The sequence below is a fragment of the Ochotona curzoniae genome, unplaced genomic scaffold (genome assembly GCF_017591425.1).
Source record: "Ochotona curzoniae isolate NIBS_2020 unplaced genomic scaffold, NIBS_Ocur_1.0 contig_3622, whole genome shotgun sequence".
NCBI classification, from domain to species: Eukaryota; Metazoa; Chordata; class Mammalia; order Lagomorpha; family Ochotonidae; genus Ochotona; species Ochotona curzoniae.
The window spans coordinates 8,780,046-8,805,094 of record NW_024465926.1 but is presented as its reverse complement, the minus strand read 5'-3'; the positions used below and the strand labels follow the sequence as shown (position 1 = coordinate 8,805,094).

General features: G+C 47.2%; 1 protein-coding gene across 1 annotated transcript; it reads left to right on the top strand.

Annotated features, from left to right (window-relative positions):
• ZFP1 (ZFP1 zinc finger protein) lies at positions 1–20,626 on the top strand. The gene is made up of 4 exons (XM_040982362.1): positions 1–67; positions 7,197–7,253; positions 15,547–15,673; positions 18,884–20,626. Exons 2-4 carry the CDS (start codon positions 7,239–7,241, stop codon positions 19,936–19,938), a joined length of 1,197 nt encoding a protein of 398 aa, XP_040838296.1. The 5' UTR covers positions 1–67; positions 7,197–7,238; the 3' UTR covers positions 19,939–20,626.
• The last annotated feature ends 4,423 nt before the right edge of the window (positions 20,627–25,049 follow it).

Below are 25,049 nucleotides of genomic sequence, written 5' to 3'. Positions count from 1 at the left end.
GTGGCGGCCGCTCCCCGCCGTGACCCTGCCTGGCCTCGAGCCGCGCGTGGAAGCCGTGCCCTGCCAGGTAGGAGGGAGCCCGCGGGACGGCACTGTGCGGCCTGGGGCTGACGGGAAGGGAGTGAGGGATGGCTTCGTGCCCGGGCGGGGTGGGAACCCAAACTTCGGGCGACTCGCCGGCGCGAGGGACCCTCGGGGCGGCGTCCGCGGCTGCCCCGTGCCCTCCGACGGGCGGAACCGCCGCGACCCGCCCGGCCGGGCATGCGGGAGCGGGCGCGGCGCGGCGGCCGGCGGCTGCGAGAGAGCTCCCTTCTGCCCTTTGTCAGGAGACGTGCCTCCGACGGGCGGCGACGGGCAGCCGGGGTCCGGAAGCCTGGGCGGGCGGGACCGAACCGGGTCGAACCGGGCCGGCGGGAGCGGGACCGCCTGCCTGGCCACGCCCCGGATGCCGCGCTGCGTGGTAGACCCGGGAGGATAGCAGGTGGCGGCGGGTCCCTGATGCCCTGGACGTAACCCAGTGCGCTGGAGCTGCCGGCGGGTCCCTGATGCCACGGCCGTGCCCGGTGCGCTGGAGCTGCCGCCGGGTCCCTGATGCCACGGCCGTGCCCGGTGCGCTGGAGCTGCCGGCGGGTCCCTGATGCCACCGCCGTGCCCTGTCCTCCGCCGTCTACCCTGCGCCTTTTCCGTGTTTTATCAGCAAATGGAAAAGCTTCAGAAAGAACGACTTCCCAAGATCACGCAGCTGCCTGTCTAGCGCACTTGCATCTTTTTGTAGATTCCAGGTGGTTTCCATTTTTTAAATATAGACTTCTTAGAAATGTATTTAAAGATTGGTTTTGAAAGACAGAGAGGGAGAGACAGATCTTCCATCCTCTGGTTGCTGTCTCAAGACCTTTCAGTTTAAAAGCAAAAGGCAGAAATGCTTGATACTTTGTGAGCTCATTAATTGTCACGTTAGAGGTATACTATTCCGTCTTCCTATACTCCCTGTTTTCTCACCCTCGACCGTTTATGAACTTACTTTTTCTAACATTCATTTTATTTGAAAGGTAGAGTTAGAGACTGAGAGGCAGGGAAGGGTCAGTCCCTTAAAGGTTCTTCACAAATGGCGATATAGCTGGGGCCAGGCATCCACTGGCTGCTTTCCCAATGCCTTAGCAGGGAGCTGGATTTAAGTGGGGCAGCTGGGGCTTGAACCCATGTGTGTGTGGGATGCTGGTATCTAAGGTGTCAGTTTCACTGCTGTGCCACAACGTGACATCTCTACAATTCAAAAATTTTACTTTTCCTTATTCTTGTGTAGCATGTTACCACTCCCCAGGTCATTGGTTTTGTATTATTTTATCCTGGGCTTGCTGGTGTTCTCACTTTAGTATATTAGGCATTTTCTCCCTTTTGTCTTAAAGGGGTACCTGGTTCTTTATGGTGGCGGGGTACCTTCTTAATGTCTGTAACATCTATAGTAATGTCTCCTGGACTGTTTTAGAACACCTAGAGGTTTTTTACTTCTATTAATCTATTCTTATAACCAGATTGTGGGTTCACTATATTTCTCCATTGGGTCTTTTTTTCCCTCCTGGTTTCATGAGGTGGTAGTTGAAGCCATTCATTAAAACATTTTTTACAGGGCCAGTGTGATGGCTCAACTGGCTAATCCTCCACCTGCAAGCTCAGGCACCCCATATGTGCACTGGTTCGTATCCAGTCTGCTCCACTTCCCGTCTAGCTCCGCTTCCTGTCTAGCTCCCTGGGAAAGCAGAAATACGGCCCAAAGGTTTGAGACCCTGCAAATGTGGGAGAGACCTGGAAGAAGCTCCTGGCTCCCGGCTTCTGATGAACTCAGCTCCACTGCGGCTGTTATAGACATTTGGGAAGTGAACTAGCCAGTGGAAGATCTTTCTGTCTATAAATCTGCCTCTCCAATAAAAATAAAATAAATCTTTAAAAAAAAACAAAACATCACACACTGAAAATGTATAGATTATAAAATAAAAAGCTTGTCATCAGAGAAAATTAAAATTAAAAACAATTTTTACCAATATAAATATTCTTAATATTTAAAATGTCTCTGTAAAAAAAAAAACAAATAAAATGCCTCTGTAAATCTGTTTCATTATCATTCAGTTTTTTAAAAATACTTAAAAGATTTCTTGGAAGAGCAGAGTCACAGAAAGAAAGAGGGAGCTACTTGCCTCTGCAGGTTTACTCCCAAGTTGCTAGCAGTGACTGGATTTGAGCTAGTTCAAAGTCTGTTTTTCAAACTTTACTTTGTAGCTTCATTTTTTACCTGTTGCTGATTTATAAATGTATCCAGATCTCTGTTACTGACCTGTAACTTAATTATTATTTTGGTCAAAAAATAGATTGTAAATTTCAGTCCTTTAAGTTTGTTGTGATCTGTTTTGGGGCTAAGAACATGAAATATTTTGGGGCCAGTACTGTGGCGTAGGTGGCTCGTCCTTTACCTATGTGCTGGGATCCCAATGGATGATCAGCTGAACTGACCAGGAGCCAGGAGTTTCTTCCAGGTCTCCCATGTAGGTGCAAGGGCCCGAGGACTTGAGCCATCCTTCACTACCTTTCCAGGCCATGAGCAGGGAACTGGGTCAGAGATGGTGCCCTTATAGGATGCCATTGCTGCAGGCAGAGGCTTAGTGTGTTACACCAAGGCACCAGTTCCAAAAATGGAACATCCTGTTGAATGTTTTATGTATACCTGAGTAAATATTGTGCTTTGATGGTGGGGTCTTCTGTTAACTATTCACTGGGCAGGGGTAGTTGATAGTGTTGTTCAGCGTTTGTTTCTGTGGTTTTGAGAGAAAAGTGTTGAAGTACCCAGTTATAGTTGGGCTTTTATCTTTTTTTTCAGTCTATCAACATTGGTTGTATTTTGGCGTTACTGTGTCAGGTGCATGTTCGTTTGGGATTGTGAGGTCTCGACACATTCATGCTCATGTGATGTTTCTTCTTAATTCCTGGTAATTGGCCTTCTGAAGTTTACTGTGGCATTAATATGGTCATTCCAGCTTTGGTAGTCTGCAAGGTGCAGCTTTTTCATCATATTTATTTAGTTGTGTTATATTTAGAACAAGATGGTTATGAACAACAATTAGTGTGGTCTTTTTTTTTTTTTTTTTTGTAGCTTGACATCTTGTTTAACCGATGTGTTTATACCGATTGTTGATACAGTCAGGTTAAAGCCTACCAACTCACTGCTCGTTTCCTATATGTCCTACTTGATCTTTATTCCTAATTTCCTGATTTTCTCCCTTTTTTTTTTTTTTTTTGTATAAATGGGTACTTTTAATTATTTCATTTCACCTCCAGGATTAGCTTAAGGTTTATTCTTAGAAAAAGTTTATAAAAACTTCAGTGGTTATGCTAGGGTTCGTAATGGACGTTTAAAATTGATCAAGGACATGTATGTGTACTTAATAACAGTATGCTTTCAATTTCAGTCTCCCATTATTGTCATACATATTATTTTACATGTACTGAAAATCCATAATTGTTGTTACTATTTTTGCTTTACAAAATTTTTTAGACTCATTAAAAAATTTGTGAAAAATTTTATGGTGCAATTCCACAGGGTCTGGGATATTCCCCACCCCCCGCCACCAAATTCCCACCGCCCGACTGATTTTCCCCATGTTATCACAATAGTAGTCATGATTCCATCAGTCTGGTTTTGTTTGTTTGTTTTAGGTTTATTTATTATTCATTTTTTGGTAATATGGGCATTTTGATGCTGTGGATCCTGCCAATCCAGGAACATGCTAACTTTCTCCATTTTTGTTTTGGGCTCTTTGTTTTTGTTTTGTTTTGTTAAAGATTTATTTTATTTTTATTAGAAAGTCAAATGTACACAAAGGAGGAGAGACAGAGAGGAAGGTCTTCTGTCTGTTGTTTCACTCTCCAAGTGTCAGCAACGGCCGGAGCTGTCCCTGTTTGAAGGCAGGAGCCTGGAGCCTCTTCTGGGTCTCCCACACTGATGCAGGATCCCAGGGCTTTGGGCCATCCTCGACTGCTTTCCCAGGCCACAAGCATGGGAAGGGGGGCTGCCAGGACCACAACCAGCATCCATATGGGATACTGGTATGTGCAAAGTGAGGACTTTAGCCACTAGGCTACTGTGCCCCGCCCTAAGATTTATTTTTATTTGAAAAGCAGAATTACAGGGTTCAGTCACTCCCCAAGTGACCGCAACGGTCGGTGCTGAGCCAATCCAAAGCCAGGAGCCAGGAGCCTCTTCCTGGGTCTTTGTGCAGGTGCAGGGTCCTGAGGCCCTGGGCCACCCTCAACTGCTTTGCCAGGCCACAAGCGGGGAGCTGACTGGGAAGCAGGGTGCCAAGACACTAACCGGCACCCATATGGGATCCCTACATGTTCAAGGTGAGGACTTTAGCCAATAGGCCACCACGCCTGGCCCAAGATTTATTTATTTTTATTGGAAAGTCAGATTACAGAGAGAAGGAGATACGCGGGTGCAGGTTCCCAAAGCTTTGTGCCGTCCTCGACTGCTTTCCCAGGCCACAGGCAGGGAGCTGGAAGGGAAGTGGGGCTGCTGGGAATGGAACCAGCGTCCGTATGGCATCCCGGGCATGCAAGGCAAGGATCTTAACCACTGCGCCACTGCGCCGGGCCCTAGACAAGTTTTTTTAGACTCATTAGGAGACATTTTTAAAAAGATTTATTTTTATTTGAAAATCAGAGTTACAGAGAAAGGAGAGACATAGAGAGATCTTTCATCTGCTGGTTCACTCCCCAAATAGCCACAATCCCTGGAGCTGAGCTGATCCATGGTGAGGATACAGGAGCTTCTTCTGGGTCTCTCATGCAGGTGCAGGGTCCCAAGGTTTTGGGCCATCATCTTCTGCTTTCCCAGGCCACAGGCAGGGAGCTGGATGGGAAGTAGAGTAGCCAACACAAACCGGTGCCTGTATGGAATCTGGACACATGCCCACAGAAGTTCTCTAAATATAGTTCTGGTATAGATTTAATAATTAATTTTGATTTTATTTAAAAATAAATTTATTTCGGGCCTGGTGGCGTGGCCTAGCGGCTAAAGTCCTCGCCTTGAACCCGCCGGGATCCCATATGGGCGCCAGTTCTAATCCGGCAGCCCACTTCCCATCCAGCTCCCTGCTTGTGGCCTGGGAAAGCAGTTGAGGACGGCCCAAAGCTTTGGGACCCTGCACCCGTGTGGGAGACCTGAAAGAAGTTCCTGGATCCTGGCTTCGGATCGGCATAGCATCGGCCATTGCGCTCACTTGGGGAGTGAATCATTGAACGGAAGATCTTCCTCTCTGTCTTTCCTCCTCTCTGTATATCTGACTTTCCAATAAATAAATAAAATCTTAAAAAAAAATAAAAATAAATTTATTTCACTTTTTTAGAAAAAAAAATTTTGGCATAAAATCTTGGATTCATATTGTGTTGTGTTTTGCTGAGTGGAATTCTGGCTTAGTGGTTTTTTGCATTAGTTGCTTGTTTTCCTCAAAGCACTTAAAAAATGTCAGCGCATTGTCCTCTGGCGTGTGTGGCTGTGGTGAGCAGGGACTGTGGTCTGCCGGGAGTCCGGCCCCGTGCCTGCTGAGGGCTTTGTTTAGCCTTGGTTACCCCAGCTTTGGAGAAGATGTGGCCATTGTGTTTTGGTGTTGATTCCTTTTGTGCAAGATATCTGAGCTGTCCTAGTTTGATATCATGCATTAGTTTGAGAAAAGGTTGGACCCCTATATCTGCAAATATTTCCTTCCTTTTGGAATTCCCATTACATATTTGTTGTACCATTTGATACTGTCTGACAACTTTTGCATATAGGATTATTTTTTTCCCATTCCATTTCCTTTTATTCTGATTTTATATTTTTTTTAAAAGACTTATTATTATTTTAATTGGAAAGTCAAATAGAGATAGGAGGAGAGACAGAGAGGAAGATCTTCTGTCTGATTATTCACTCCCCAAGCGGCCACAACAGCAGGAGCTGAGCCAATCTAAACCCTAGAGGTTGGGAGCCTCTTCCAGGTCTCCCATGTGGGTGCAGGCCCCAAGGCTTTGGGCCATCCTCAACTGCTCTCCCAGGCCACAAGCAGGGAGTTGGATGGGAAGCAGGGCCGCTGGGACTAGAACTGGTGCCTACATGGGATCCTGGTGTATGCAGTGTGAGGACTTTAGCTTACAGGCTACAGCACCAGGCCCTATAATTTCTTTTGACCTATCCTCAGATTTATTGAAAGCTTCCTTATCTGTGTTGAATTTACTAATGCCTAGTAAAGGCATTCTTTCTTTTTTTTTTTTTTTTTTTTTTACTATTTTTATTTGATTTTTTTCTTACAATTTTTACCTTTGCTGAAATTTCTTGTTTGTCAGTAGACATGCAATAATTCCCATAAGAATTCAGGATGAAAGAGTGTTAGAAGGTTTTTTTTTTTTGTTTTCTTCTGATACAAGATATAAATTATCCTATGGAAACAGACTGGCCTAAATTTTAATGTTCTGTGGAGTCACAATGCCAGATTTCAAATGAATGCATAAAATAAATCCCTTGTGTATTGATTCATGTTGTCCACCTTTCCCATTAAAGCCTTAGTGTGTGGATCATAGGCGCTTTAAATTCTACGTCTAGGGAGGCCAGTGCCACAGAATAGCAGCCTCAGATTCCACCGGCAGTGCCAAAACCCCATGTAAAAGCAAGTTCAAATGCCAGCAGCTGCGTTTCTGATCAGCCCCCGGTTAACGACCTGGGAAGGCAGCAGAGATGGCTGAAGTCTTTGGGTTTCCGGACCCACGTGGGAGACCCAGAGGAAGACGCTCATCGTATTTTTGGACCAGATGCTCATCCTTTTTGTGTCCTTTTCGGGAGTGAACCAATGCATGGAAGATCTCTTCTGTGTCTCTCCTTTTCTGTAATTCTAGTGGCCTTTCAGACAAGTATAAATGAACAGGTCATTCCCTATCTGAATTCCAGCAGCCGAGGTTTCAGTTGATTGTGTTAATTGGGTTGCTGTGCCTGGCCTTTTTGGGTGTCTGAAGTTTGATGGAAGGTGGCTGTGGCCTGGGTGATCCTGTCCGCTCCTTCTGCCGGGCAGTGGACACTGCTGGGAGGTGGTCGCTTCTCACACAGAGGGTCGGGGTTTCCGAGAGGCAGGAAGAGGTCAAATGTTTATTAACATTCCTTCCTGTTTCCTCTATTGCAGTTCTGCCCACAGTTCTCTGCTTTTACCCTGAAACTGCAGAAAATGAACAAGTCCCAGGTGAGTTGTGTATTTCTTGCTTTGGCTTTCAGTGCATTTGGGAGAGAAAGAAGGTGAAAATGAATAAAACTAAAGAACGTAGCAAGAATAACTGACCAATACCAGCAGATGGAAAGCAAACCAGTGTCGATGCCTTGTACTAATACCAGGTCTCTGGTTCTTTCTTTTAGATGGGAATAAATTTTATGGACCTTCACACAGAGGATGTTTTGAGCTGTTAAGGACAGGCGTCATTTATTTTATTCTTTATTGGAAAGGCAGATGGATGTAGAGAAAGATCATTCATCTACTGTGGCTGCATTGGCCAGAGCTGAGCCAGTCTGAAGCCAGGAGCCAGGAGCCTCTTCTGGGTCTTCATGTGCATATAAGGTCCTAAGGATCTTGGCCTGTCCTCAGTTGTTTTCAGGCCACAAGCAGGGAGCTGGATGGGAAGTGAAGCTGCCGGGACTAGAACCAGCTCCCATATGGGATCCTGGCATGTGTAAAGCTAGGACTTTAGCCCCTTATCACACCAGGCCCAGTATTAATTAATTTTTAGTGATTATCTGATTAGTGGAGAGGGCAGAGAGAGCAGCACAGAGCAGCATCCAGGCATTTTGCCACTGTTGGACAACGGTTTCTGGGGAAACGTGCCCAGGAGCATCTCCAGATCACCATCTAGCTGTAGCTTACCTGAGCATTTGCAAGGGTCCCATTTGGGGAACTTGCTGTCAAGGTCACGAGAAATAGCAGGCCTAACACAGTAAGGGCCCTGGCAAGGTCATGCTGGATCAGGTACTGAATGTCTGACAGGAATGTGGGCATCATCAAGCGAGTATGATGCTCTGCGTGTTGTGCTTCTTGGCCCAGTGGTCACCTGCAGAGTCTCAGGGATTGATTAAAACAGGATGCTAATCTCAGATGAGATGAGTGTCCTTATGTGATTGGAAGCAGTCTAATTCAGAGTTTGGGCATTTGGCAGTGGTAAGTCCTGGCGACAGTTACCTCTTCTGAAGGATGTTGTCTCATCTGCTCCATTTCTAGTCCAGCCCCTGCTAATGCACACCCGGAGTGACAGCAGGTGGCGGCAACACAGGAGTCTGGGATTGAGTGCCAGACTCGCGACTCAGCTGTGGCTGGTGTGCACATTTGGAGAATGAGTTGGTGGGTGGGTGATGTCTGTATCTTTGTGTTTTAAATAAAATAGAAAACAAGTGAAATGTTAAACAAACAAAACTCAAGCCAAAATCTGGGCCAGGTTCACTAGGGCTGCGAGGTTAAAAACAAAAAATGGGACCCTGTGTGGTAGCCTATTGGCTGGAATCCTCAATTTGCATACACCGGGATCCCATGTGGCTGCCAGTTCATGTCCCAGCAGCCCTACTTCCCATCTGGCTCCCTGCAGTCGAGGACAATCCTAGGCCTTGGGACCTTGCACCTGCATGGGAGACCCAGGGGAGGCTGCAGGACGGAAGATCTTCCTGTCTCTCCTCTTCTCTGTAACCTGAGTTTCCAATAAAAATAAGTAAATCTTTAAAAAAGAAAGAAAAAAAAAAGGTACAATGGGGCCTGGTGCAGCTCAATGGCTAACTCCTCACCTTGCAAGTACCGGGATCCCATATGGTCGCCAGTTCCTGTCCCGGATGCCCTACTTCCCATTCAGTTCTCTGGGACAGCAGTAGAGGATGGCCTTGGACCCTACTTCTGCATGGGAGACCTGGGAGAAGTCCTGGCTCCAGTATGCTCAGCTCTTGTCATTGAGGCCATGTGGGGAGTAAGCCAGTGGGTGGAAGATCTTTCTGTCTCCTTCTCTCCATAAATCTGATTTGCCTTTCCAATAAAAACAAGTCTTTAAAAAAAAGAATTATTACAGTGGCAGTGACATCAGCTATCCTGTCATGTTTAAATACCTGTTCCAATATGTATTACAAACCATCTGCGTCAGTGGAAAATCACTGCCATTCAAACTGAGGACTGTGCGCCCGTGTCTACCCCTTTCCACGGCCGTGCCTCGTTTGGCTTCTGCTGCATTAGTGTGTGCAGTGGCAGCTTGAGGACGAGCCTAAAGGTGCCTCTGTGAAGACTTCATGTTCTCCGAAACGTCTTCATTCTGTCTTGGCATTTCATGGGTAAATAATGAATGGATTTGTCCTTTGCTGGAATTCTTCCTGGTTTTGCTTGGTGCAATTTGAAGCTATGTTACTTACACACTGAGAGTATGTTTTCATGAACATTTGGTATTCTATCTTGATGGATTTACCCTTTTATCATTTTGTAATGTGTGCATTTTTTAGTTGTCTGCCCTTCATCTGACATAAAGCCATACCTACTTTTGATAGTTAGTGTCTGGTAACTTCTGTATACTTTGCTCTTCATCAGAAGTTGCCCCTGACTCTATTTTTAGACTGTTTTACTCCTTAATTTTTTTGTGTATTTTATTGTGCGGTTTCGTGTGTCAGGTAATTTTTGTTTGTATGGTACATAGCTCACTCTCCAAGTGTAAAGCTTTATTCTGTCATCTTCTTATATTCTGCTGCTGAAGCTTGTTTTGTTTTTAGCATTTGTGAGCCTGCAGAAGCTGGCATTGTAGTAATGCTGCTATCCCACAAGGATGCACATTTGAGTGCTGGATGCTCCATTTTCCATCTAGGTTTGGTGTCTAGTAAAGGTCTGGTCTCTGCTTAAGCAACTTTGTCTTCATTTCCAGTGCTCTTGTAGTGGGTGGGTAGGGAGCAGGGCTGTGTTCTCAAGTGGCAGAAAGCAGAAGGGCAACACAGGACATGAGGTTCCTTCTCCAAGCCCTTTATAAGTGCACTGATGCCACTGGTGAGGGCAGCAGGCCTCATGGACCAGCTACCTCATCTCCCAGTACTGTGCCATTGGGAATGAAGTTTAAATGTGAATTTTGGAGGGGATGAAAATGCTTTTTTTTTTTTTTTTAAAGGATTTCTTTATTTGTACTGGAAAGGCAATTTTACAGAGAGGAGAAAGAGTGAAAGTTCCGTCTGCTGGTTCACTCCCCAAGTGGTCACAATGGCCAGAGCTGAATTGAACCAAAGCCAGGAGCCAGAAGCTTCTTCAGAATCTCCTATGTGGGTGCTGGGACTCAAGGACTTGGGCCATAATCCACTGCTTTTCCAGGCCACAAACAGGGAGCTGTAAAGGAAACGGAGCAGCTAGGGCATGAACTGGCACATGCAAGGTGAGGATTTAAGCACTGAGCTATCGCATTGGACCTGAAAATACTTAAATATTATTACCTTCCCTAAAATCCCTGTTGCTTTATAGACCTGAGCAGCACTTTTACTCAAGTCCATTCTTTTGTGTCAGGTCAGAAAAACCTTTGGGGACATTTTTACTAGCTGTAAAATCCAAGTTTTTTTTTGTTGTTGTTGTTTTTGTTTCTTTTTAATTCTTTGAACATCAGTGTCTGTGGGGGCTTCCCTCATAAATGAGGGGTCTTCAGAAAGTTGAGCTTTTTGGGCCCGGCCCGGTGGCACAGTGGTTAAGGTCCTCGTCTTGCACGCCCAGGATCCCATATGGGCGCCGGTTCTATTCCCGGCAGCCCCGCTTCCCATCCAGCTCCCTGCCTGTGGCCCGGGAAAGCAGTCCTTGGGCCCCTGCACCCGCGTGGGAGACCCGGAAGAGGCTCCTGACTTCGGATTGGCTCAGCTCCAGCCGTTGCAGCTGCTTGGGGAGTGAATCATTGGATGGAAGATCTTCCTCTCTGTCTCTCCTTTCTGTATATCCACCTTTCCAATAAAAATAAAATAAATCAAAAAAAAAAAGTTGAGCTTTTCTTGTTTGCTCATAAGGGCTTTTTGATTTGTTTTAAAAGACAAGCATCTACAAAGGCTCATCTTTTTCTTTTCTTTCTTTTTTTTTTTTTAAGATTTCTTAGATTTTTATTGAAAGGCAGTTTTGCAAAGTTCCTCCATCCACTGGTTTACCCCTCAGATTGCCACAGTGGTTGGAGCTAGACTGGTTCAAAGCCAAGAGCTTCTGGTCTCCCACATAGGTACAGGCGTCTGAGGGCTTGGGCCTGTCTTCCACTACTTTCCCAGGCATATTAGCAGGAAACTGAGTTAGAAGTGGAACAGCTGGGATTCGAATCAGCGTACCTATGGGATGCTGGTACCTGCCTAGTCTTTTGAAGTCATTGCTTTTTAGTGTTGTAGTCAAGAAATTCAAGCAAATACTGTTTGCTGATAAAGATGTGACCTGTTTTGTCTTGAAACTCAGACTTTTTACTTTGTATCCAGTGTTCTGATTATAGTTCCTATCTTTTGCTTTTTTACAATTTTGTGATGTATAAAAATGCTCCGAAGTACAAATGAAAGAGCATATCAGGTTGTGTTATGAAATTACCATTTTGTATGTTGAGCCAATGTCAACAATTTCACTATGGTGTGACCTAATAATTACCAGCTACTTGAGTCACCCCGTAGCAAGTAGTTACCATTTGGCAGATTTCCTCTTATACCTTTATAATAGATTGAGGTTGTTTATTTACAGTACACTGTCATACATGAATTCTGTCTACGTTTCTGTTTCTGGTGTGGAGCTACATAACATGTTCTTTTTTCTCTAAAGATGATGATTATTATCATTTTGAAAGTTACAGAGAGAGGAAGATAATTAGATCTTCCATCCTCTGGTTCATTCCCCAAATGTCCACAGTAGCTAGAACCAGGCCGAGCCAGGAGCCAGGCTGCTCTTACCAAGGGTCTCCCACTTGAGTATGGGGCCCAAGGATGGGTCATTTTCTGCTGCATTCTCAGGTCATTAGCAGGGAGCTAGATCAGAAGTGGAGCAGCTGGGACTTGAACTGGTACACATGTGAGATGCCAGTGTTGCAGGCAGAGGCTTATTTTAGTATACCACAGCACCAGCCCTATCTCTGTCTTTTTTTTTTCTTTTTTAAAGATTTATTTATTTGTTTGAAAGTCTTCAGGGAGAAGAGGAAAAAGAGATTCCATCTGCTGCTTAATTCCGCAAAAGGCCACAGATGCTCTTGCAGGGCCGGGCTGGAGCTAAGAGTCCCGTGTTTGTTTTATATTAATGCTAGAATTTTCTTGACCACTAAAGGGATTCTTGTAATTTAGAGGTAGCAGACATTAGACGTTGTATGTGGGTGTATGCGATGCTCTTTTTTTTTCTTGTTTGTTTTGTTTTTTTAAGATTTATTTATTTCTACTGGAAAGGCAGATATACAGAGAGGGGAAGAGAGAGAGGAAGATCTTCCATCCAATGGTTCACTCCCCAAGCGGCCACAATGGCTGGAGCTGAGCCAACCCAAAGCCAGGAGCCAGGAGCTCTTCCAGGTCTCCCACATAGGTGTGGATCCCAAGGCTTTGGGCCGTCCTCCACTGCTTTCCCAGGCCACAAGCAGAGAGCTGGATGGGAAATGGAACTGCTGGGATTAGAATTGGTGCCCATATGAGATCCTGGCACGTGTAAGGTGAAGACTTTAGCCACTATGCTAATGCACTGTGCCCTGATACTCACTCCCCCCCCTTTTTTTAACAGGTTACTGGGTTCAGCATTGTGGTATAGCTGGTAAAGCTAGAGCTATAGTGCTGACATCCCATATGGGTGCTGGTTTGTGTCCCTGCTGTTGTTCCACTTTGATGTGCCTGGGAAAGCCACAGAAGATGGCTCAAGTACTTAGGCCCCTGAAGTCACGTGAGACCCAAACGAAGCTCCTGGCTCCTGGCTTTGGTCTGGCCCAGCCCTGACTGTTGTGGCCATTTGGAGGTGAACCAGTGACAAGGAGTTTGCTCAGTAGCTTTCTTGTCTCTGTGTCTCTCCCTCCCTCCCCCACCTCCTCCCTCCCTCCCTTTTTTCCTTTCATTTTTCCTTTGCTGTGCAGAAACTTTTAGATTAATGTAATCCCATTTGTCAGCTTTTGCTTTCATTGTCCATAATTTTGAGGTTGCATCCAAAAAAATCCATGTTGAAATCATTAAGTCCTGAAGTGTTTCCCTTGGTTTTGAGCTTGCATTTGGATCTTTGATTCAAGAGCCTGTCCTTTGGCTGTCGGGGCGTGGGCTGGCTTCGGTGTTGTTCCGTGCCTGCTGCTTCAGTGTGAAGCATTGAGTGTGTGTTTCCCCACAGTTTTGGGAGTATTTTTTCCAATTCTATGAAGAATATGACTGGTATTTTTTAGGGATTACATTAAACCTATAGATTTCTCTGGGCAGATTACTGATTTTTTAAAATCCCTTTCCCTTCTGCTGGCCTGTCAGAATACTTGGGTATTCTTATCTTCTTTTCTTTGATATTTTAAGTAGCACCTTCCCAGATAAGGTGCTTTCTCCCAAACAGAACTTCCAGTGACTGGCATCCAGAAATTAACAGCTTCGTAATCAATGTCTCATTTCATAATTCCTCATTTTAAAATGTTTTGCTTACTTGCTGCACTCATTTTCATCTAACTGAATCTTAATAGGTTTAATTTTATTCTATCTGGAATTTTTAAAACATTGTAATAATACCTAACATAATGATGTTTATTTTATCCAAGTCCTGATCCTTGATCAGGCATTGTCAAATTGTGGCCCATTGACCAAGTAGGCTTCTTTCTTTTTTATGATCCATAGCCTATGATTGAGATCTTTTTTTTTTTTTTAATAAAAGACTTTTTCATTTAAAAGTAAGAGAAGAAGATACAAAGTGGTGTCTTCTATGCATTAGTTCACTCTGGAGAGGGCCACAGAGGCCAGAACCTAGCCAGGAGGAAAGGAACCAGGAGTTTCCTCCAGCTCTCCCACAGTGGTGGCAGGGGCCCAAACACCTGTGCCATCCTCTGCTGCTTTTCCCAGGCCAGGCAGGGAGCTGGATCAGAGGTGGAGCAGCCGGACAGGAACCAGTGCCCAGAGCGGATGCTGGCATTGCAGGGGGCAGTTCTATCCCCTACACAATCTCAGCTGGGGGTTTTCACATTTTTTATTTTTTTTTTAAAGATTTTATTTTTATTATTTTTTATTGGAAAGGCGGATATACAGAGAGGAGATACAGAGAGGAAGATCTTCCATCCGATGATTCACTCCCCAAGTGAGCCGCAACGGGTCGATACTATGCCGATCCGAAGCCAGGAGCCTCTTCCGGGTCTCCCACGCGGGTGCAGGGTCCCAAAGCTTTGGGCCGTCCTCAACTGCTTTCCCAGGCCACAGGCAGGGAGCTGGAAGGGAAGCGGGGCTGCCGGGATTAGAACCGGCGCCCATATGGGATCCCGGGCGTGCAAGGCGAGGACTTAACCACTTGCGCCACCGCGCCGGGCCCGGTTTTCACATTTTTTATGATCGGAAAAAGAATCAGGAGTATTATCTTTTGTGAAAATTGAGATCAGATTTCAGTATTGCTAATTCAGGTTTTATTTGGTTTATACCTGCTTTCGTGTATAGGGACAGAATTGGTTCATTTTTTTCCTGTTATTTTTCAGCAGGTTTATTATCATATACCAAAGTGTGGGGACTCTGTATTTACTTACCTGAAGTTAGTGGTATTTCAAGAAAGTTGGTGTGAGCGGTTCTGGACAGTTCTCGTGGTCTCTCAAATATGCTTGACTGCATTTTGCCATTCCTGCTAGAACTCTAGGTGCAATTGTGTTATACCTTTTTAACCTGGCCCTCACCCGTATGCTTTCTACTTCTGATGTATTTTTTATCCTTTATACCTTTAGTGTTTCAGTCTAGGTTTGTTTTTAAGATTTATTTTATTTGTGAGGTGGAGTTACAGAGGGGAAGATTGAACATCCCATTTGCTGGTTCACTCCCCAAGTGGCTGGGCTGAAGCCAGGTGCTAGGAGTTCCCTCCTGGGTCTCCCACTTAGGTACAGGAGTCCAAGGACATGGGACTTGAACCGGCATCAATGTGGGATGCTGGCACTGCAGGCAGGAGCTTAGCTTCTGTGCTTCAATGCTGGCCCCAAGTTGGGTATTTTTACTGACTTCTAGTTCACTAATCAGCTGTATCTAATATGCTGTTAAATCTGTTTTTAAAATCCTAAATGTGGTTGAGACTGTTTTCGAATTGGACATCCACTGTCTGCCTTTGTTTGAAAGCTTTAAGGAGCTCTTTGTTCTTGGGATTTCACAAGAACAACGCCTCCTTGAGGCTCAGTGCTATATTGTAACATCAGATGCTGAATCTTTACGTCCATGTCTCTCTGTACAAATGTCACAAGAGGAAATGCAATGAATGTGTGGACGGTAATGCTGAATGACTTAGAACACCTGGAAGTGAGATTTTAGGTCTCCTTTGCACATCACAGCCCCCTCCCGGCAGGCTGACTGACAGTCCACCCTTTCAGGGCTCCGTCTCATTCACGGATGTGACTGTGGACTTCACCCAGGAGGAGTGGGAGCAGCTGGACCCCTCGCAGAGGATCCTGTACATGGATGTGATGTTGGAGAACTACAGCAACCTGCTGTCAGTGGGTAAGGACACGTGGCCAGGGAGAGCGCTCGGTGTTCACAGTGCAGCTGGCCTCCTCTACTAACAAGCTTTCTGCAGTCTCAGGAGTTAAATTGTTATTCTCTAATGAGGTGTGAATTTCAAATCTGAACAATGGGAAGAGATTTGAATGTCACAGTTAGAATTCCGAGTTCAAAACTTTTTTTGTTAAGATTTATTTATTTTATTGGAAAAGCAGATGTACAGAGAGGAGGAGAGACAGAGGAAGATCTTCCGTCCGATGATTCACTCCCCAAGTGGCCACAGTGGCTAGAGCTGCGCCGATCCGAAGCCAGGAGCCAGAAACTTTTTCCAGGTCTCCTACGCAGGTGCAGCGTCCCAAGGCTTTGGGCCATCCTCAACTGCTTTCCCAGGCCACAAGTAGGGAGCTGGATGGGAAGTGGAGCTGCCAGGATTAGAACCGGTGCCCATATGGGATCCCAGTGTGTTCAAGGCGAGGACCTTTACCATTGCTCTATCGCGCCGGGCCCTGAGTTCAAAACTGTTTAGGGAAAGAAGAGATGGACAGTCAGGCAGAAGCCACTCGAAGCAGCATCCTAAGGACACTTTTTCCAGAATCTGCCCACTAGAGATGGCTGAGGGCAGATGAGCTTGGATTTGGGGCATCGCACCACCTGGTGCCAGTCTCCTAGCTTAACCTTTTCCCCTAGTAATTTGCTTCAGACCTCAGCTATGACACTTGGCCTAACCCTGCTAATCTTGCGGTAGTGGTCTTAGTTTTCCGGAATGGTTATGTTTGCGTTTTTACTCATGAAGATTGTTACAGTAGGCTCCAGGAGGAGACCAGTGTCGCACACAGAAGAGGTAGTGTTTTCCTGGGCAGGTTGGCATTAGGAATGCCAGTGTTGTGCTGTAGCAGGTAAAACCACTGCCCATGGGCCTGGTATGATTAGCCTAGTGGCTAAAGTCCTCACCTTGCATGCTCTGGGATCCCATCTGACTCCCAATTCATGTCCCAGCTGCTCTACTTCTCATCTAGCCCTTGCTAGCGCCCTGGGAAAGCAGCGAAAGATGATGGCTCAAACCCTGATGTTTGTGGCCATTTGGGGAATGAAGCAGTGGATGGAAGATCTCTTTGTAACTGCATGTTATTTTATTAAAGATTTTTTGGGGGCCTGGTGCGGTAGCCTAATGGCTACCTTATATGCACTGGGATCCCTTATGGGCGTTAGTTCATGTCCCAACAGCCCTGTTTCCCATCCAGCTCCCTGCTTGTTACCTGGAAAAGCAGTGGAGGGTGGCCCCAAACCTTGGGACTCTGCACCCGTGTGGGAGACCTGGAAGAAGCTCCTGACTTTGTATGGGTCCAGCTCTGGCCATTACAGCTGCTTGGGGAGTGAACTAGCAGATGGAAGGTCTTCCTCTCAGTCTCTCTACCTTTCCAATAAAAATAAATTTTTAAAGGATTTACTTTATTGGGAAGGCACAGTTACAGAGGAGGAGGAGACAGATCTTCAGTCCGCTGATTCACTCCCCGAGTAGTTGCAACTCCCTGAGCTGATCCGAAGCCAGAAGCTTGTTCTGGGTCTCCCATGTGGGCGCAGGGTCCCAAGGCTCTGTCCGCTGCGTTCCCCCAGACCGTAGCAGAAAGCTGGATTGTAATTGGAGCAGCTGGGACACAAACTGGTGCTTGGCATTTGCAGGTGGAAAATTCGCCTGTTGAGCCCCCAGGCTGGCCCCTTGAGTGCTTTTTTTTTTTTTAAAGATTTATTTTTATTTGAAAGAGAGACTTAGGAGCTCTGTGCTTGTGTCTGCTGGTCAAATCCAAAAATGTACACTGGGACCCTGTCAAAAGCCAGGAACTTCTTCCAGTACTCCCACACGGGTTCAGGAGCCCAAGCACTGGAGCGCCCCCTGCTGCTTTCCCAGGCCATGAGTAGGGAGCTGGATGGGAACTGGAACAGCCCGGACTTAAACTGGCACCCATATGGGATACCTGCCCTGCAGGTGGGAGACTTATCCATTACGTAATGGCACTGGTCCCCTGTAGCCATGTCTTTAATGTGAAGTACAAAATAAATGTCTTTTGAAACAATTTTTAGTAGAAACTTACCAGGTTTAAGCAGTAAAGCAGAAAGTCAAGTAAAGGTGATTAAAGGCCTGAATTGCTGAGTAACTCGATCCTTTAGGTCCATTCATATGAAAGGGACGAGTGGATTTAGGAAGAACCTAAATATGTTAAATGAGAACAACTTTATGAAGCTGCCAGCTGGGCTGCTTGTGTGCCTGTGTAGTGACAGGTGACAGTCCACACTGGCCTGGCCGGCTCTGGGCACTGCAGGCTGGCGGGGCAGGACCTTGGAGTGCTCTCTACCTTTCAGATAAGTTAGAGTTTAAGAAAGAAAGGTAAGCTATAATGGTGAAAATATTCCCTGTCAGGCCACTGCAGCTGGAAAGCAGTGTGGCTGACCTCCGCACCGCCGTCCTGGGGTGGCCTGTGCTCATGTCACTTCCATCGGATCACGGACTCGGAGCTGTAGAGCTGGATGACAGAATGTGCTCTGCTAACCTGTAGGAGCTGCTGCTGGTAGGAAATGCTGCTCGCAGCCCACAGCGGGGCGCGCCCGAGTGCCTTACCCCTCCTCCTCCCACCTGTGGCCTCGGGTGCCCAGGGTGCCCATGGTACCCCATGGTGCCCCCAGGACGCACTCCTGCCTCCCTGAATATATAGCCCACTGCCTTGATTTTAGCTCACTTTGTCATGTGCATTCTCAGTTTCCACTTAAAGTCTGAAAGAAAAAAAAATTATAGAAACTTTAACAGATTTAAGATAAATGCCTAGTGCAAGTATTTTCTTATTTTAAACCTTAAATTTTTAAAATTTATTGGAAATACAGAGATGCAGACACAGGTCTTTAAGTGTTCCATTTTCCCTAAGTGGCAGCAGCAGCTGTGACCTGGGCACTCAAGCTGGGTCTACCATGTATGCAGCAGGGACCCAGCCATGAGGGCCGGAAGCTGGGACTCCAACCCAAGTCCCTGCGTTACCTGCTGCTATAGGGACACTGGGGGTTTTTGAAACTGGGTCCCAGAACAAACAAACAAAAAAAAAACCTTTTATGGGCCATTTCCTCCCGTTATTTCTTCCTGCGTCCTGACGGGACATAGGCTCCCTGTTCAGTAACACTGTACTGAGAGGACTGACATCATGCGTTTTGTTTGCTCTGTCCTAGAAGTCTGGAAAGCTGATGACCAGGTGGAGGGCAAAGCCGGCAGCCCCGAGGCAGCAGCCAGGCCCTCCATCACCCGTGGGAGCCCCGGGGGGAGGCCGCTGCTGCTGAGCCCAGACTGTGTGTCCGCCAGACAAGTGCTCTACAAGTATGATTTGTACGAAAAAACTCTGAAATATAATTCGGACTTACTTACAAGTAGTAGAAGCTATGTCAAGAAGCAAGCTGAAGGCTGCAATGGGTTTGGCAAACCGCTGCTGTACCTGAAACAAGAAAAAGCACACCCTGGAAGGGAATGCCCTGAATTTAGTGAGAGTACAAACGTTCTCGGCCATAAAAAAGGCCTTTTTAAACACCAAAAAATGAAAAATTTGGTTCAGCCTTTTATCTGTAACTACTGTGACAAGGCCTTCTCCTTCAAGTCACTCCTCATTAGTCACAAGAGAATTCATACTGGGGAGAAACCCTACGAATGTAACGTATGCAAGAAAACCTTCTCTCATAAGGCCAACCTCATCAAACACCAGCGGATCCACACCGGGGAGAAGCCCTTCGAGTGTCCTGAGTGCGGGAAAGCTTTCACCCACCAGTCCAACCTCATTGTGCACCAGCGAGCGCATATGGAGAAGAAGCCCTACGAATGCAGCGAGTGTGGGAAGACATTTGCCCAGAAATTTGAACTCACTACACACCAGAGAATTCACACTGGGGAGCGGCCCTACCAGTGTAACGAATGTGCAAAAACCTTCTTCAAGAAATCAAACCTCATTATACATCAGAAAATTCACACGGGGGAGAAGCGTTATGAGTGCAGTGAGTGTGGCAAGTCCTTTATCCAGAACTCACAGCTCATCATTCACATGAGAACTCACACGGGGGAGAAACCCTATGAATGCACTGAGTGTGGCAAAACATTCAGCCAGAGGTCGACCCTGCGGCTGCACCTGCGCATCCACACGGGGGAGAAGCCCTACGAGTGCTCCGAGTGCGGGAAGGCCTTCAGCAGGAAGTCCCGCCTCGGTGTGCACCAGCGAGTCCACAGGGCGGACAAGCCCTGAGGCCGCCGCCTGGCCGCACTCCCAATCACGGCCGAGGAGAAGCGCTGCCTGCAGGTCCCGAGGGGACATGAGCACACGGTGATGGCGCCGGAGCAGCAGGCAAGAGAATGCCACCCACAGTGCAGTGCAGGCTAGCAGTGCTGCTCAGCTGGGCTGACCCAGGTGGAAAGTCTGGGCGTAGATACAGCCAGAGGCAGTCCACTGGGCCTGCCACCTGCAAGTGAGTGTGACATTCCTGACAGCGCAGGCAGTACCCCGCAGAATAGTGGCCACAGCTCAAATTGTGTTCTAAATCTGCACAGGTGAATCTAAGGAACAAGGTTGTGACAATTAGACACAAACAGGATTTCCCACGCTGAACGTGATGCCGTTAGAACCGTCTTACCCCGGTATGTGTTCCAAATGAACTATTCAACATGCGGTTCAGGGGTGCGAGGCCTGCAGCTGTGGCTGCTGCCTGCCGGGGTACAGAGGTTGGACCGCCCTTGGCATCAGACAGTGCTGCCCTCGGTCTGGGTGTGCTGAGGGCTTCCTGCAGGGTCCGCTGTGATCACGCAGGGGTGAGCCAAGGAGGCAGTACTGAAGGCCAGTGAGCGGCCATTCCAACGGCCCGTGCTCCCAACACATTCTTTTCAGTGGGGTATTCACATACAAGTGCATGTCTTTTACCAAAATATCGTGTGACCCAGAGACCACCTGTATTTTTGTGTATTTCCCTGTTTCTCTAGTATTTTATGAATTGTCTTGCAAAAGGCTGTAGGGTGCTTATGTAGTTGGCAGATGCAGTTACATATCAGAGTTTAGAGGCAAAATAAACTCAAACTGTTCATTGTTTTTAAAAAATGTATCTGCAGGGCCCGGCGCGGTGGCGCAAGTGGTTAAGGTCCTCGCCTTGCACGCCTGGGATCCCATATGGGCGCCGGTTCTATTCCCGGCAGCCCTGCTTCCCTTCCAGCTCCCTGCCTGTGGCCCGGGAAAGCAGTCGAGGACGGCCCAAAGCTTTGGGACCCTGCACCCGCGTGGGAGACCTGGAAGAGGCTCCTGGCTTCGGATCGGCATAGCATCGGCCGTTGCGCTCACTTGGGGAGTGAATCATCGGACGGAAGACCTTCCTCTCTGTCTCCTCTCTGTATATCCGCCTTTCCAATAAAAAAAAAATCTTAAAAAAAATGTATCTGCAGAATCCACTTTAGAAATGAATTCTTGCAGTATTCTGTAGTTAGACACTTCTATTTTGTGGGGTTTTCACTGCTGTCAAGCCAAAACATCAACTTAGTACATGTGCTTTCCTTTTAGACTTCTCAGTGGTCTCTCCCGTGAATCATTTTATTTTTAACAAAAAGTGTGTAACTCAAAGATAATGCCGTTTTAACTTGGGTTTTAAATTCACAAGTTTCAGGCTATCACGAGTCATGCATTGGAATCACGAGTGGCAGCAGCCCGCACGAGCTTCTCTCTTACTTCTGAAGATTGTTATTGTGACTACATCTGATCATAAGTAACAGAAAAAACCTGCGCGAATGTCTGTAAACCTAGTAATTATCTTTCTAAGTTGTGATTTTCCTACTAACAACAAGGAAACTAGGGGGAAAAAACTGACACGCTGCCATTGGAAGTGTCCGTTGTGACAGACTGGACAGCACTGTGACTCTTCCCTGGGTTGAAAGTGTTTGAGTCTGGTCTTAATGGATCTGCTGGGATTCTACACCGAAGGAAAAAAGTGACAGTACTAAGACCGTGTTCCTCAGCATGTAGTAGATTATGTTTTGGGTAAGGGCCAGGGAAAAGGAAAAAAAAAATCAGTAAGAAAATGGGTAAATTATAAAAATAGGTCACAGTTGAACAGCATTCCACTGAAAAGAATGTGTAGGAGTAAACTTGCAAATCAAGTGAAGAAATCAAGAAAAAATTTTTGTAAAATAAAGATATAAAAATATTGTATGTTTTCGTTTGGTTTTATAGTCTTGGAAAGTTCCAGTATAACCTGGAATATGCCAGCTCTATCAGTGAGGACCCCATTACTGAATTCTCTGTCCTCCATTTGAAAGGATTGGTTAGCGGGAATGCAAGGCTAAGGGAACACACACAGGAAGAGCGGCAGCGCCAACATGGTTGCTGACCTGTTGGAGACGGAGCTGCTCCGAGCCAGGCAGCCAGTGTGGGGAGGGCAGCAAAGCCATGGACCCTGGGCTGATGCAGTCCTGCTGGCACACAGGGCCCTGTGTCACCTGGGCCATCTCACATAGCAGCTCCTTTTCATCTTCTGTTCCTCCACATTTGTTTGTGGAGGTAGGACACCTCCACAGAAGCCCCTGTCAGAGAAAGGATACCCTTGGGAGTTAGTGCACAGATAACAGCGTAGGCCTTAACGCAGCTGATACTACTTAGAAAAACTAGTAGAAGGAAGGATTTAAAGAAGGGTTTAAAGGCCTGAGCCCTCAGGGCCGGCGTGATGGTGTAGTGGTTAAGGTCCTCCCCTTGCATGCCTGGGATCCTGGTTCTAATCCCGGCAGCTCCACTTCCCAGGTCCCTGCCTGGGGCCTGGGAGAGCAGTGGACGGCCCAAGGCCTATGGGACCCTGCACCCTGCACCCACGTGGCAGGCCCAGAAGAGGCTCCTGTCGGGTTGGCTCAGTTCCAGCCGTTGCAGCCGCCTGGGGAGTGAACTCTCATTGGAAGTTCTTCCTCTCTATAAAACTGGGCCCGGCGCCGGGGCCTGAAAGCCCCGGGATCCCATATGGGTGCCGGTTCTAACCCCGGCTGCTTCACTTCCCATCTAGCTCCTTGCTTGTGGCCTAGTGGAGGATGGCCCTAAAGCTTGGGGACTCTGCACCTATGCGAGATGCCCGGAAGAAGTTCCTGGCTCTGGTAGCATCGGACAGAAGATCTTCCTCTCTGTATATCTAATAAATAAATCATTTTTTAAAAATGAAGGAGCCCCAGTATTCACCACTGTTTATTAGAAAGGGACTGAGAAAAGGAACAGTCAGGGTTAGCATGAAAGTCGGACGAGCGTGGTGTTTGGGGAGCAGAGTAAGAAGTCCTCCAGGCAGTGAGCGAGGTCATCTCATTGTCTAGCTTGTGTGTGGGCTGGGATTGATCATCCCTGAGGTCTTTGGTGTCAGTTTCAAGGAAATGGATAAGGAGTAGACTCGCGGACCGACGGGCCAGAAGGGTTTGCCTAGGGTTTGCCTGTCTGCAGTCTAAAGAATGTGCCAGTCACGCAGGTGTTGGCAGAGCACATCGCACTGACCTGCACAGCTTCCTGTTTCGCTCACCACTCAGCAGCAGCTTCACCAGACCATCCCTGGCTCGCAGCGCCCACTTCCCACAGTGCTGTGCGACAGCCCCATACTGCCTGCTTATGGGAGAGCAGCTTTGATTGTAGGCAAACTAGGTCTTACCGTTTCTGTAAGCAACGCTCCCAAACTGGTAACTTGATGTCTTCACTGGGCTGGTGCTCCGCAGGCCTGCTTTCTGCTCCGGAGAGAACTGCTCTGGCTGCTTGCTGATCAGACATCCTGAAGAGGTGAGCTGGGACCAGGGCTGGTGGTTACAAAGGCAGAAACCTGAAAACCCAGAGAATTCTTCACAGCCAAAGACTGGTGCAACATTTTTTTTTAAGATTTATTTTTATTACAAAGTCAGAGAGGAGGAGAGACAGGAAGATCTTCTATCCGCTGATTCACCCCTTCAAGTGGCTGCAACGGCTGGAACTAAGCAGATCCAAGGAGCCTGGAGCCTCTTCCTGGGTCTCTGTGCGGGTGCAGGGTCCCAAGGCTTTGGGCCATCCTCCACTGCTTTCCCAGGACACAGGCAGGGAGCTGGATGGAAATGAGGGCACCAGGACACTAACCGGCACCCATACGGGATCCTGGCGTGTACTAGTTGAGGACTAGCCGTTAGGCTACCGTGCCAGGCCAGACATTTTTTCTTATTAATAAATATTTATATATTTCAAAGGCAGAGAGGTTAGAGGGATCTTCCATCCAATGATTTTACTGTCCAAATACCAGCACTAGCTGGGGTCAGATCAGGCCAGAGGCATGAGCCAGGAGCGCCACCTGGTGGCAGGGGCCTGAGCACGTGGCCCACTTCAGGGGCTTTGCCAGGTGCAGTAGCGGGTTGCATCTTGCTTCAGAGTGCCTGCCATGGTGCCCACCGCGAGGATTTCACTTGGAAGGTGTTAGGAAGTCTGAACTACTCTAATAGTTTATGAGCTCACAGGAACCAGCAATACCGAAAAATGGATGCCGCAGCAGGAGGGAGGGAAATGAACTGTGGCAAAATCTTGGAACAGGAGAAACGGAGTCAGTGTGCTGAAGAGGTCACCAGGGAGGGCAGGGGGGACAGCAGAGCTCGTGGGCATTACCCAATGATGGCTGCGCTTGGTTCTGCTCCACAGGAAACCTATTTTCCAGCCAGAGAACAGAGGAGGAGCTGTGACCTGGCCTGGAGGCTGGGAGTGGATGAAGGAGATACAGGCCCCCCCGGGGACGGTGGTCAATTCAACATTATGTCATCCTTGAAACAGTTTCTCCAGAGCCGAGAAGGATTGTCTGCTTTGGGGGAATGTAAAAAAGTGAACACCAGAATTCAACAGTTAAATTAGCCTGGATTCATTGGGGGTGAAAAACACACATTGGTGAGCCGTGGAATTTAAACTGGTTAGAAGAGTCTGCACAGGATGGTACAACAGGGCTTTTATCTAAGCGTAAAACATCTGTATGAATTCAAGTAAGGAACTACAGTCCTTGAGTATAGCACAGAAACAAGACATTGGAGTAAGAGTGACAGCTTAAAGTAATCGCCTCCAAGCCCACGTACCACCACGTGGAGAGACCTGTGCTTGGAGAAGCAGAGGGACTGAAGACCACACTTGCCTGGTACACCAAGACCAGCCGGCCCACCCAGTGAAACTCAGCAATGGGCAGAGCCCCAGACTCCAGATGGTACCCAGCGGCAGCTTCTGGGTCCACCAGGCTACCTCACAGTCCAGTGCCACCCCCACCCCCAATTGAAGACTGACCTGAGGCCAATCAGCACCCTGGGCTTCAGGCTGCAGGCCTGGGTGGTGCCCAGCCAGTCCCCACACGCTAGTGCCTAACAGCA

Coding starts and splice junctions, on each gene's coding strand:
- ZFP1 (XM_040982362.1), top strand. Junction 15,674..18,883: donor CAGCAACCTGCTGTCAGTGG/GTAAGGACACGT, acceptor GCTCTGTCCTAG/AAGTCTGGAAAGCTGATGAC.